The 14,272-nt window shown below is 42.7% G+C and overlaps 1 protein-coding gene across 5 annotated transcripts in view; it reads left to right on the top strand.

The window, feature by feature from the left end:
* The window catches only part of efna3b (ephrin-A3b), a 52,076-nt gene extending 38,255 nt beyond the window's left edge, over positions 1-13,821 (top strand). The window contains exons 3-7 of one of the 5 annotated variants that reach the window (XM_079343811.1): positions 1,140-1,432; positions 3,490-3,555; positions 4,654-4,731; positions 10,680-13,506; positions 13,561-13,821. In XM_079343811.1, the coding sequence (XP_079199937.1) occupies positions 1,140-1,432; positions 3,490-3,555; positions 4,654-4,731; positions 10,680-10,798 (556 nt within the window). In that variant the 3' untranslated portion in view covers positions 10,799-13,506; positions 13,561-13,821. Of the gene's footprint in view, positions 1-1,139; positions 1,433-3,489; positions 3,556-4,653; positions 4,732-10,679; positions 13,525-13,560 lie in introns of all 5 variants that reach the window. The other 4 variants (XM_079343813.1, XM_079343812.1, XM_079343809.1 and 1 more) reach the window with 4 other exon arrangements.
* The last annotated feature ends 451 nt before the right edge of the window (positions 13,822-14,272 follow it).

Below are 14,272 nucleotides of genomic sequence, written 5' to 3'. Positions count from 1 at the left end.
GCAGAGAGAAGGAGAAGGGAGAGAGCAAAGGAGGGATGTTGAACAATTAATCTTCCGCTGCTGCCACTCTGAAAGGAAGGGATGAGAAGGGATGGAGAGCTGAGGGAGAAAAAGACAAATTCAGGAAGGATTTGAAGAGAGCGGGACGGAGTGATGGAGAGAGGGAGACATTGGGGAGCCGTGTTTCGATCTTCATTTAATAATTGAATAATAATCTCCCTGGAGACGTGACCTAGAACTGGCAGAGGGGGAGAGAGAGAGAGAGAGAGTCGGGATCAAGCGCAGGATGACACTCTGCTGCCCCCTTGTGATTTAATGATGTCACCACTGTCACAGAACGTGTGTGTGTGTGTGTGTGTGTGTGTGTGCACATGCTCATCGGCGTGTGTATGATTTACAACTGCAACCTGTCTCTGTCACACAGATACAGACCCGCGTCTGTGACGGGGAGAAAAAAAAGGGGGGGGGGGGCTTTTGGATGTCAGGAAAGAATCTATTTCACTTTGTCACACAAACTACACACAGATCCGATCCCAGACACAGAACCAGACCTTATCTTCCTGTCAAGCCGAGTCTTTTTTAGGGTTGACGCTGATATATGAGCTTCAGTGAGTGGGAGGAGGGGGGGGGGTTAAAAACGTAGCCAGGACGTTGACGGCTGACGTGAGTGCAGCGTTGCGCTCGGGTTGATGTACGAGCGGTGGGGTTAGGGGACAACGCTGCGCTGACACCAGGAGAAGGAGCCGTGTGGCCCTGGGGCCTTCTGATCATACTGAAGAGCCAGCTCCGCATTCTCTGCGTGCAGCAGCCCTGCAGCCTCACACACACACACACTCTTACGTACACACACCTGCTTTGTGTTATTAATAACTCAACAACTCTCTCACAAAGAGTTGTTTGACCCCGGGTGATCATGCAGGCTGAAACACCTCCATCCCAATCCACGACACAGCTGACAGTGATGTGAGAGGGTGTGCTTGTGTTGTTGTCGCACCATCCAGAAACGTTGCACAGATAATTGATGAATAAAGCCAGTTAATAGAAGTGACAACAATTGTTTGAAAAACAATAGCAATTGTAGCAATGTTGAGATGTTCTCTTTTTTCTGAGTGTGTTCTCTGTGTGTTTCTTGTCTCCAGTCTGCGTAGGGAGGGTTACACCATGCAGGTGAACGTCAATGACTACCTGGACATCTATTGCCCTCACTACAACGACAGCCAGCGCATGGTTGGCACCGAGGAGCAGTACGTCCTCTACATGGTCAGTTACCGTGGTTACAGGAACTGCGACCCTCAGCTGGGCTTCAAGAGGTGGGAGTGTAACCGTCCACACGCCCCCCACGCGCCCATCAAGTTCTCTGAGAAGTTTCAGCGGTACAGCGCCTTCTCGCTGGGCTACGAGTTCTACGTCGGACAGGAGTACTACTACATCTGTGAGTGGAATCAAAACGATAATCAAGTCGTCGAGTATCAGCAATAAGTCCTGTCGTACGTTCGCAGAGCATAAACAAGTCACAAGAAGAGGAGCAGCCATGCGAAAAACTCGGCCTGCGAGACCGAACATGTTTTCATTTGATTGTTTAATGGATTTGGTGATGACTCTGTGGGGAGTAGACAAAAAAGCTGTCCTGTCCTCAGGTGATTTCAGACAACAAATTGCTGTTTCACATCTAATCAAATCACGCCACCGTCAAGCAGGCTCATCAATTTTATTCATCGCTAATCAAATTATCTCGCCACACTTCATGCTGATTTGACACTGTATAAATAATAGACTTTTAGCTTGTCATCAAACCACTTTAAATGAAGTATTTCATAAATGCCTCATGCATTAAATGGCGGTATAATGAAGGCAGTGATCATTAACACGGCATCAGATGATGGGAGAAGTCTCCTGAAAGTTTTCGTGCCGCAGCATCAGAGAGCTGCTCCGTGTGGCCTTCTCCTGTTTCCCCCTGCAGTCTACAGTCTAACGTGCGGCTTGGCTCAGATGGTCAGCCTAAATTGCCCCCGAGTGTGAGTGTGTCCCCCTTGATGTCATCCCTGTGAACGACCGGGAGGCCGCACTGCTTCATAAAGCATTTTAAAGGAATCATTTTGACTCGTCAGTTTCCGAAAAACTCCACGTTCGCGATAATGTTTAAGGTTGCTGTCTTTTATTAAAGTTTCAAAACAGAGCCTAAAATGGTCTGCTGCAGATGATTGGACTGCACCCTCCTCTAACTACTGTTCATTCTACTTATTATTATGACTATAAAAATACACTTAATTCATTCATGAAGATCAACTCCTTTGATTAGAAATATAACGTCAGAGCTTCAAGAGGATATTCATTATGATGATTCATCTTTGTGGTTTTAAACATCTCAGTTTTTTCATCTGGTGAATTAAATCAACAAGTTTCATATTTTGGACTGCCAATGAGCTGGGATTTTTTTCATGCAGTGGATTCAATGTGTTTGTATTCCCTAATGTGAGTCCGTGTATGCGTCAATCTCTTCGGGCAACAAGTTGTTGGCCACACTTTTGAACAGACAAAGTTATACGTGTGTTTTCACACATTTGGCAATAAAATTGTTTTGGTTTTTATTATTATTCTTGTATCAAATATTTTAAAACTGCTAATCTTCTGGTCTTTTTCTGATTTAGCCTGAAACAGAACTTAACAGGTGGTAGGTCATCACTTACACCATCTGCTTCTTTGTGATTTCACTCAGAGTGAGCGCACAATTAGACACAGCACTACGTCACATACAGTCACTGTCATATGATGTGTCTCTTGGAAGAACATATGATAATTCATCAATACAGCACCTCTTCTTTCTCTTTGTCCTATTGCAGGATTCGATGCTATATTTTCTGATCTAAATAGACAAACTTTATTCAGAGAGAAAAAAAAAAAAGAGTCTGTTTGGAGCTAAAATGCTACCATAACTACTCACACAGTATTTGATCTTCAAACAGTTCCAGTAACCACATGTTCCTCTCAGGACCGTTTGTGTATGGAGTCATGAACATGTACCACCGGCCCCGTACATTTCTTCAACTTTCACATTTCTCTTCCAGAAAAACCATAGTGCACCTTTAAGACCAGAATCAGAATCGTTCTTTATTGCCAAGTACATTTACATATACAAGGAACGTGTCTTGGTGCGAAAACAGTTAAGATGGGAAATAAAGCTAAAGTAACAAGTACTTAAATAGAATAAAATAGAATTAGGTCATTCAAATGTTAGTAGTTATATTGCTAGGATTCGACAGATTGCCAAGAGCGTCACATTGGGTGTAACATTGTATAATGTTTGTTGAAGAGCACTCATAGTATTCTTTTTTTTTTAATCATCCCAACAAAATATTCCTGAACGTGTGTTCTTACCAAAATAAATATTTTAATGACCACCTTAGTGCAGACAAAGCCCCCCCCCCCCCGAGATCTTTGACACACCACCAGGGGAATCAATGATCTATTGTGCATTTTATATTTCCACAGCCACACCCACCCATCATCATGGCCGCAGCTGTCTGAGACTACGAGTGTACGTCTGCTGCTCCACGGGTGAGTCTCCAACTGTGTGTGTGGTTTTATTTAGGTAATTCAGTGTGTGTGTGTGTGTGTAGTGATTGACCTGCTGTAATGTAATGTTTGGACCTGTTTGCAGACTGTATTTGCACCCATCTGGCTACTCCACCATCTGGCGGCCACCGGGCTACCCACAAACCCACACATATATACACACACACACACACACACACACACACACACACACACACACACACACACACACACACATTCACAGACTTATTACTCAGACACACAGCGGCTGCATACAGATGCACACACAATCTAAATACAGTCTGAAACAGGCAGCCCTATTAATACTCCTGCTGAGTTTCCCCTGCAGCATTTTCACTCACAACACAGAACCACCTCTTTGCTCTTCTTCTTCTTCTTCTTCTCCTTCTCCTCTCTCTTTTTTTCTGTCTCTGTCTTCTCTCTCTCTCCTCCTGCTCAGCAGAAAGGAGCAGCTCCAGCTTTGAAGGCCACCTCACCTCCTCCCCTCTCTCTCTCTCTCTCGCTCCCTGTCAGAATCCATTTATTACTGTGTGCGGTCAGTGGGTGGCTATGTATATGTGGTGTTAACCTCTCTCGCTCTCTCGCTCTCCTGCCTTCCTTCAATCTCTCGCCCCTCTCTTGCTCAAACACACACACACTCTAACACTCACAGAGCTCACACTTATACACACAGACTTTGATCCCTGGCCTGTCCGGTCCTTTTAACTTCCACAGCCCTGTAGTATTAACCTCTCCTCCCTTTCACACCCCGACTCCATCGCTCTCCTTCTCTTTTCACACACTGCCTCTCTTCAGCTTGATCTCCCTCCCCTCCTCTCTCGCTCTCTCTCTCTCCCTCTTTCTCTCTCTTCTGCTCCCTTGTTGTGGCTTGTCAGTCTGTCTGCTCCGGGGTTTTTTTTTTTTCTTCGTTTTTTTTAACCCCTACACCCTTGCCTTGCTGTCCTCTCAACATGTCGACTTGGATGTAATTAAAATCCTTTGGGTTTGAGGAACGGTTTAACCCCATCCAACCTCACTCTTCGGCTCACTCCTTGTCTGTCTCACTCAATTTTATACTCTCTCTCGCCTTCTCTCTTTCAGCCTCTGATGTGGATGATGAGCCAGAGCCTACAGAACCAGACTACACGCTTAGACCAGGCCTAAAAATCGATGATATTGGTGAGTCACACTCACTCACACATGCGCGCGCACATACACACACACACACACACACACACACACACACACACACACACACACACCTAAAGTAGATGTGAGTAAATGTGGAACAAATCCTTAGGACCTTCTGGCCATAAAAAACAGACATGAACTCATGTTTATCAGTTCGAACACATCAGTCTCACATCATGTGAGTCAGATTATTCACCGTCAAGCCACCATAATGAAGTTAAAGGTTAATTATGCTGGGGGTTTTTTCTGGTTTCCATCAAACTAGAAAAACCAATAAATTGTTCACACCTTTCTGAAGATCTTGTGGAGTGTAAATGTCCTGTATTACTGGATAGATATTGTTATGGTTAAAATGAAGAGGCTTAGCAATTTTTCCCCAAATTACCAGTGTGCAGGGAACTGTAGTTTCATTCAGTTTGATTCTGCTCTTCAAGAAGGAGTGATAAGTGCACTTTGGTTCGAGGCTTCAAAAAAGCCAAGTCAAAGCTCAGTGCTTTTGTATCAAACTTGTTATGTGAAAAATAAAAGCGTACAGGTGTTTCTAAGTCATCTATAATCGAGTAAAAAGTGATGAAGTTGAGATGAGTTTAATAATCACAGAGCTTTAATGTGTATGAGAGTCTTCACGTCTTGATTACATTTAACAACATTCAAATTGATGAAGAACTGAAAAATGAAGACAACTTTTTCACGTCTTTATTTTAAATTCACGTTTTTTTTATTTCAAATTATTTTTATGTAACCATGATTTTCATCATCACTTTAATCCAGTTTTTCAAACACATCTTCTTCTCCAAACCTCCTACCTTTGATGCTTCATTCAGCTCACTATCAGATAGCATGCCAGCCCTCATCGAGCCTCGAAGGCTGAATTCAGGGCAGCAGAAAGCCAATAAAGCCCTCTAATGATATGATGATCTGAATGGGCAAAAAAAAAAAAAGGAAAGCTACAATTTTCATCATCTCAAATCTTCTTTCATTCAGATTATCTCTGAAGAGGGCACTGATGAGAGAGAGATCGGGGCGAGCGTTTCAGGGTTTTTCCACCCGCATGCAGTGAAAATGTCACACACTCATTTCTTCATGTTGATTATAACACAAACATAGATTATCACTAGCTGTAATTTATCTGACTCCAGATTTCAGACAGTTTATCAGTCATCAACAGACAGATAAAGGAAAATGTGACTTTTTAATAGAGACCTTCAGCACAGATAACTCCACAGCATCAGCTGACTTTGTGATCGGATAATGGTGCTAATAGCTACATGTATATATATATATATATTCATTTAACACTTATTGGTAAATGAAAGAAATATGCTTAAAAAACGAAGCGCTTGGTCAGATTTGCTGTACTTTCCCCTTTGGTTCTCCCATCAGGATTACACAACTGGCAGGACTCGTGTGAATCAGGCCAAATCTGTTTGTTCTGGAACAGTATGAAATCTGGCTGTCAGTAAAGGGACAAGCTGAGCAGTCGATCATTGCGCGGCAGACTTAAAATAATCTCTCAGACGATCATGTGGTTGCCTCTCAGTGTTATGGTGACATTAACTCTGCAGAACAAAAAAAAAAACAACATGTACGGTACAGCTAGCGCGGCCCAGCTAGCTGTTTAGACTATAACAAGCAGACGTGGAGATCAATCATCATCCTGTCTCGCTTCAACACTCTTCTCCAAGGTAGCCTGTAAAATATGAGCCTGTGTTGTTAATCTACTTGTGTGTGTCCGTGTACGCCTGCGTGTGTGTGTGTGTGCACTTGCGTAATAAATCAGTCTGTTCTCATAACCGTCATAAAAAAAACTCATCACCGGCAGTGGCAAATGGCTGCGGGTCATATGAGTCTGCTGAGATAACCCCCCCCCCCCCGCCCCTTCCTCTCTTTCTTACATATTTCTTTCATCCCGCTTTTCTCTCACGCCATCTTCTTCCTTCGTTCCCTCCTCATCCTCACGCCTTTTAATTCTCCATCCAACATTTTTCCTCCCAGATCACAAGTAGGAATGCAGCGGAGAGGAGAGCCGCAAAAAGTCGGTTTATTCACCTTTTGATGTGTGAAATTGAGTTGTTTCCCCCATTTAATTTCCCCCCCAAGACGATTTTCCTCGAGGGATAAGGAATGCAATAATGATGTCACTGTGATTGAAGTTGTGTACATCAAAATCTCTCCCTATATAATAGAAAAATTCCCAAGTTATTTAGTTTATTTCAGTGTGGGGTAAGCACAGATTGGAGTCCTTTAAGCCACACTTCTCTCCTGCCATTATTTAAAAAAAAAAAAAAAAAACCTTATACAAAGCTGCTTATTCCAAGTGAAAAAAGATCCACTTTTACTTAAAGACTCACATTAAAAACAGCATAATTACCACACAATAACTGTTGTTCAATATTTAGCAAACGGCTGACACAATAAAAGAGCACAATTTAGCCCGGCTCCTGTGGGTCACTTTTACCTGTAGGGCTGAGTTGCCAATAAAAATTTATATGAAAACCCAAATGGTGCAAAAAAAAAAAAAAAAAAAAGGAAGGAAGTGAAGGAATCAGCAGGGGGCTGTGAAATGAACCGAAAACAAAGAAGTTTCCTATTCCCTTCCCTCGTTCTCTGCTCCTGACTGCCGATCAGACACATCACCTTCTCGTTTTAATTCCTGTTATTCACAGAGTTTGCATCAGCACATCCACCCAGACACACCAATCTGCCTGATGAATGTGTCTGAAAATGTTTAACTAGGCTGAATATTGCGGGCTCATGTTGTAAACCTCGCCGTCTCTCCCCCTCCACTGCTCATAGTTTACATCCTGTGCTCTGCCTCTTTCAATCAGTGTCCTCAGCTTTACAGTGGTTCCCTCCTGAATGCGGCCTCTAGTATTAGATTTCATTTAGATCTCATTTACTACACAGATGGAAGGCTGTGAGCAGCTCCCAGTGCAGCCATGTGATTACTGATGACTTTCAGTGGGAGGATACTCATTTAGCCACCCTGTTGGCTCTGGTTTTCTGCTGCTGATGATCGGGTCAGGCCATTTGCAAAGAAATCAGAATATTTCTCTTTAATGGGGTTCATCGTTGCTATTACCACGTCTTTAAGGGACTGTGTGTTTGTGGTACTTTGCAACAAACTTTAGATTGTATCTTTGGGGAGCACGAACTGAACAACACCTCTGTTTCTGGACCTTTACATTAAAACCTGTTGTGAAAATGTCGCTAATCAATGTTTGGATTCTACCTTGCAGTAGTGTGTCCATTTGACAGACGTTACATAACTCCAAGTACCAAGTAAAAACATGAACACAACATGTGACATTAGCATCAGCATACATTGCTGAGATTCTTCCAAATGAAATGTTTAACTTGAAAGGATTTAGAGAACATGATGGAGAAACAACTCCTTAACACAAGGTGTCGTGCTGACTGCTCAGCTGCACAGATTCAGTAACACAATGTTGCAACCCTGAGCTGCTTCACATAACACACAACGCTGTCAACATGTGGCATGATGAACAAAGGTCCAGTGTGATTAAGAAAGGTTTATTGCTAGTCTGCTCTTTTTTTAATTATGTTGAGATGTCCCAATAGGATTGTCCCTGATAGATATGCTGAAATGACATGTGACCTGGGAGATTTTTAGAAAGACAAAAAGACACAATTGCGATCAGATTTATTCTTATATTCAAAAACTGTCATTAAAAACTCAAAACACATCCCTCCCAAACCACGTTGTTCTTTTTCATTACATGCAGGCTTACGCAGGTCTTTTAACATTCAAGCATGTTATTCGTTAAATAAAGTTCATATGTCTGAATTGTTCTGTTTCCTTTAAATAGTGTCACTAAAATCAAACTAAAATACTTTTCATGTTCGGGAACTGTGACAGAAACTACTGTGTTTATATTTAGCTCAGACAGAAACATGGCTTCACTTGATAGATACTGACAAATACAAGCACACATGTTCAGTCACCCACGCAGGCACACAAACACACACAGACACACAGACACACAAACCTCACACAGACACACAGACACACAGACACACAAACCTCACACAGACACACAGACACACAGACACACAAACCTCACACAGACACACAAACCTCACACAGACACACAAACCTCACACAGACACACAAACCTCACACAGACACACAAACCTCACACAGACACATACTCTCGTAAACAATCAGAAGATGTCTTCTTGTTCTTGTCAACATGACATTCAATTTCATAGACGCCTCTAGGTGTCTGAGCTTTCTAATTACGGGGAGAAGCTGCCTGTTTTTCTGCCCCCCCCCCTCACCTCCCTCCTCACACATACACACACACACACACACACACACACATTACATACACATACACACTAATACTCACAGCTTCCCGGTGTGAGCTGATGTTTGGCTCGGGAACATGTCAGAAGGTCATGATGAACGCCACAATCATTTCTCCAAAAGTGGGAGCTGATAATCATTTGTTTGCGATATAGCCAGTGTGAGACAGTGTGTGTGTGTGTGTGTGTGTGTGTGTGTCATGAGGCGATTAGTCGAGCCACACATTGGAACCAGTTTGGCAAGGATGCTCCACGGTCTGCTGTTTGTATCTCAAAAGCACATTCCTGTGTCAGTGAGCACCAAAATATCAGCGTGCTGACCCCTCAGCCGCACGCTCGGTTACAGGGCGGTCAAAGCATTTAACCTGAGCGCTGCTGCTGCACGGACCTCATTAGATTGGCCGGTGCAGCATACCAGAGAAGTCCATCTCCCAAACCAGGTGTCAGCCAGTCATTACTCTGCTGTCTGACCCACAGAGCAGCTGGAAATATTCTGACACCGACTGGAAACTCTGAGAATATCTTCCACGCCATCGGGCCGTGAACACAATAGTTCCCTAATCATCCTCATCATCATCATCATCATCATCATCATCATCAGTCCTGTGCAGAGACAGAAAATGGTGCTTGTGTCTGCTCTTCAGTCTCATTAATCAAGTGACTACAGCAGGCGTGTCTGGACACACGTGTGTCTCATGAGTGTAGGCGTGCAGCGAGCTGTCTGCTGCCTCGTGCTTTTGAACATCGACTAGACATCAACAGTCAGCGTGCAGCTCGCAACAAAAGGAAGCAAACTATTTTTAGGGCAGCGCCAGGTGTACGGAGTCAGATCTACAGTATGCTCAGTGTATGTGCGTGTAACAGTATGTTATTGTGTGACTGGGAATGTGCCACTTTATTAGAACAATAAGAGCTCTGTCATAACAACTGCAGCAGTTTGCTATGGCTTACCCTCAGACTTACTGTCTTAACAGCAGAGTGTCTGCTCTAAGCCAGCTTTTCTTCAACGTTGTTTGATTTTATTTATTTTTTTTCTTAGTCTGAAAAAGTCTTCAATTTAACGTGCGTCAAAGCCGATCCATTTATGACATAAATATAAACGACAAGATGAGAAGATGATATACAAATATCCAGCCTGTTGAGGGAACTTTTGATTTGAGTTGAGTGGAGATCCAAAGAGTGCTTCACTCTGGCTTTATTCAAATGTTGTCTATTTAGCGTTTGTTCTTTGGAAATGTGGTCGTGTTTTAGTAAGACATTTGGAGTTTTAAAAAAACAAGTCAGAATTGTGACTTTTGGCAAGCTGCAGAGCTAGTTGTGGTGACAGAGCAACATGATGAACAAATACGAAATAAATCATGATCTGCAGTTGTTTCTTGTTACCGCTATTATGTCTCTTTTAAAACTTTATGAAAATATAAGTTGGGCTGTTGAACTGAATATCAGGATGTGATAACTCTATCTGCAGTACGAGGTCATGCATGTGATTTCATCTATAGTAAAAAGCTGAGATAACTTTTACTTTCAGATCAAGTGTACTAGCAAACATTACTCGCCCCATCAGAAGTGGATATAAACACACCATCTCTCTGTTTTTGCTTTTTCAGATGAATATAACCCTTTCGTTCCCAAACTGGAGAAGAGTGTCAGTGGAAGCAGCCCGTCCAGGGATCGCCTTCTCCTCACAGTGACGATGCTCCTTCTGGCCACTCTGTTTATCTCCTAGCAACGGCCATCCCTTCACAATCACCATGCCAACTAGCCTTGGGAGGGTGTACAGTATCAGGGGTTGGACGAGTGAAATGGAGCAAGAAAGACTTTTTAAGAGTTTCTAAGAATCACAGTGTGTGTGTGTGTCTGTCTGTCTGTGTGTGTGTGTGTGTGTGTGTGTGTTTCTATCTGTGTGTGTTCGTAGACTGAAAGGTTGGTGGGGTAGAAAGACCTTCAGGCTCTCGGTGACACAGAATGAACTTTTGTTCAACTGTAGTTGGCCGGTACACACAGATGCAGGTGTGCACTGTGGGCGAGTGTGTCTGTGTGTGTTTGTGTTTGTGTGTCTGAACAGGCCACAGGTGTAGCATGTCGAATCATGCTCACCACACAAAAGCATTTTGAAAACAGGAGAGGCGGAGCTGAAGTCCTAATAAGAAAAAGAAGAAGAAGAAGAGGAAGAAAAAAGCATCAAGCTGTCCCTCCCTATTGAAAAACCATTTAAGGATGTTCACCTGGATCTGATCGGCTGCAACACTTCCTTAGGGCTAGTTGCCATAGTTTCTCTTTGCAACAAGACATAAACTGAACTCAAATGAACTGAATCAATAGATTTCAGAAAAAAAACTGAACTTTAAATTGCCTTTTTTTGTTGTTGATGTTGTCGATCTTGAGGCTGGGAACTTGTCCCAGTCCAGGAAAGGAGAAAAAAAAAAAAAAAAAGGTTCCAGCTTAAGATATGTGCTGGTCCTGTGTAGGAGACTAGTCAAAGTAGCTGATAGTTCAAAATCACAACCTGGAACTCCAATGCAAGTGTTTAGTTGTCATCCTCTTCTCAAATGAAGTAAACAAGACTGGAAGGGGGGGGGGGGGTTATACAAAGCATTTAAACCATGATTCATGCACAGTAACATGAAATGTATTGGGGGGAAGATTTTCTTATAGATGTGCCATTAACTCAGACACTTCAAGGGTTTGTTTTCTGTCCTGTCCCCTGGAGTACTCGGTTAGTCCTCTGTTTTCTCTGAGGTTAACGAAGCACACAACAGCTACAGAGCAGCCATGGATACACTGAGCAATACTGTCCTCCTTTCAGCAGACGGCAGGCTGTTCCAAAAGAAGAAAATACAACGAAAACGAAGGGGGAAGGACAGTCACTCGTACACGCCGAGGACATCAAGAAGCTCAGATCTCATCTCTGTAAACCCATTTACCAGATGCCACATGTTCAACATTTTCTGTTTCTGTACTAGTGTGTGCTTGTGGGTCGAAACATCTGCCTGATTGAGTTGTGTGTGTGTGTGTGTGTGTGTGTGTGTGTGTGTTTGAGAGAGAAAAGGACTATTTTAAATGGTACTAACAGCCTGAAAATACATCTATCTACTGTACATCTATAATGATAAAAAATCAAAATAAAAAAAAATGAAAAAACACAACTAAAGCAACAAAGTAATACATACAAACCAAGTGCTTAGGTGGGGGAGGTCCTGCAAATCAAAACTCAAACAGCTACCAGTGGTTGCTTCAGAATAGCATTTCATTTGCAACTAGCACCTTATCACTATGGTTACCCTACCCTGCCAGCGATGGACTCCTGTAAGGCATGGCTTACTGTAGTAACTGATAACAATGATGAAGGTGAAAGTGGTTATATTGAGAATGACAATGATGAAGAACTGCAGCCGCTCACCCACCGGCATGTGAGACGTTTGAGTGCTTTTGTAAATGTCAGTCACGGACAAAGAATGGGATTTCCAATATGATGAAATTTGCAAATGTGGAATGTGATTTAGTATTTTTTTTTTTTTTTTTTTACAAACTTCAAGCTCAGTTTTACATGTGGTTGTTTTTATTTCAATGTTTTCAATTTCTGCTTGAGTTTGCTGTGGTGTATTTTTGGTCATCCTCAGTGGGGAGATGAGAGTTTAGAAGTTTGACGGTTGGGTGGGTAGAGCCATATGTAAACTTGGGCTTCACTCTGTGAGGCTTTTACCCGACTGATTATTTTTTTAACTTAAAGGCTCAGTTATCGAGTAGATTACACATTCTATGATGATCAACACTTACAGAACATGTGCAGGACTGGTTCCCAACCCTCTCTTTTATTCATTTGACCCTTTTTGGGACGCTCCAGCTGTTCTATTTTTTAGGACGCGATTATCTCAAATCTGAATGAATAACCCGGATTATTGGACTTGTGAAAGTTTTTGGATTGGTCGTGATATTTGACATTTTTGTGCTAAAAATGGCATCAATGGGATTGGAGTTAATCACTTGACGGGGGGGATTGGGAACCATTTATACGTATATGAATAAAGTGTCTGGATAAAGTGGCTTTTTTGTCAGTTATATAGAGTATTTTCACATCAAATGTTAAAACAAGACATACGAGATTATACCTTATTACACACAGACGCCTACCAGTAAGCACTGCATAATTACAGTGTGCACACAAACCCAGGTGTATATATGGCTCCGGGAGGGGGGTTAGTGTTGTTTGAGTCCTGTCTGGGGGGGGGGGGGGTGAAGAGCAGTTCAAGAGGGAAAATCACTCTTCAAGAAGTTGCACTTACGAACTTAGACACGAGAGCAAGAAAGTGTGTGTGTTTATCATCTGAGTGTGTGTGTGTGGGAGAGTATGAATCTGAACTCATATCTGTTAATCACTTCATGTCTGTGTGCAGGAGTTATAGCATGAGATGCTATCTGTCTGTCTGTCTCTGTGTGTGTGTGTGTGTGTGTGTGTGTGTGTGTGTGTGTGCTGCTGTCAGTGTGTAGACGAGTGTGTGTGTGATTGAAGGAGTGAGAGTGAGAAACTCTTCCTGTGTTTGAAAGCGAGTGTGACCGACTGTTGTCTGGCAAACAAAACAAAAAAGCATTTATTAGAGTTGGAAACAACAATTACAATCATGTTTACCTTCGACTGGAATGACTTTAAATGAACTTTAAAATAAACTGTAAACTGAACAAACCATAACAGAGGTTATAACAATGATCATAATAACAAAATAATAAGCTTACAAATCTTACTTTTAAGAACGTGTGTGTGTTCGCCTCTTTATTTCTGATTCCCCCCCCCCCCCCCTTTTTACTCTCTCTGTCTTTGAGGACGTGAAAAAAAAAAGAGGGAACAAGTATGGAGCTAATCAAAGATGACAGATGGAGTTGCAGAGACCCTTTTTTGTACCTGGTCTATTCCCTTTCTGTTGATAATGTTGTTTGGGAGCTCACAGATGTGATTTTCCATATCAAAGTTGGCGTGGCGACGCTCTCCCTCAGCATCTAATACCTTTACACGCTCCGATTAGGAGAGATAAGCGCTTCAATCAGCAGCCACACATTTGAATGACAATAGGACAGCCTGTACCTGTGTGCGTGTGGAGCTGTGTGCGAGGGGGGGGGGGGGGGGGGAGATAAAGTCGCTGCTGGTGTCAGAGTTCAGCCGTGCTCGCTGTCTGGGATCTTATGCAACAGGTCTTTGTCATACAGG

Source organism: Symphodus melops (assembly GCF_947650265.1).
Source record: "Symphodus melops genome assembly, chromosome: 5".
NCBI lineage: Eukaryota > Metazoa > Chordata > Actinopteri > Labriformes > Labridae > Symphodus > Symphodus melops.
The sequence above is the reverse complement of the archived record's forward strand: the minus strand, read 5'-3'. Positions and strand labels throughout refer to the sequence as shown.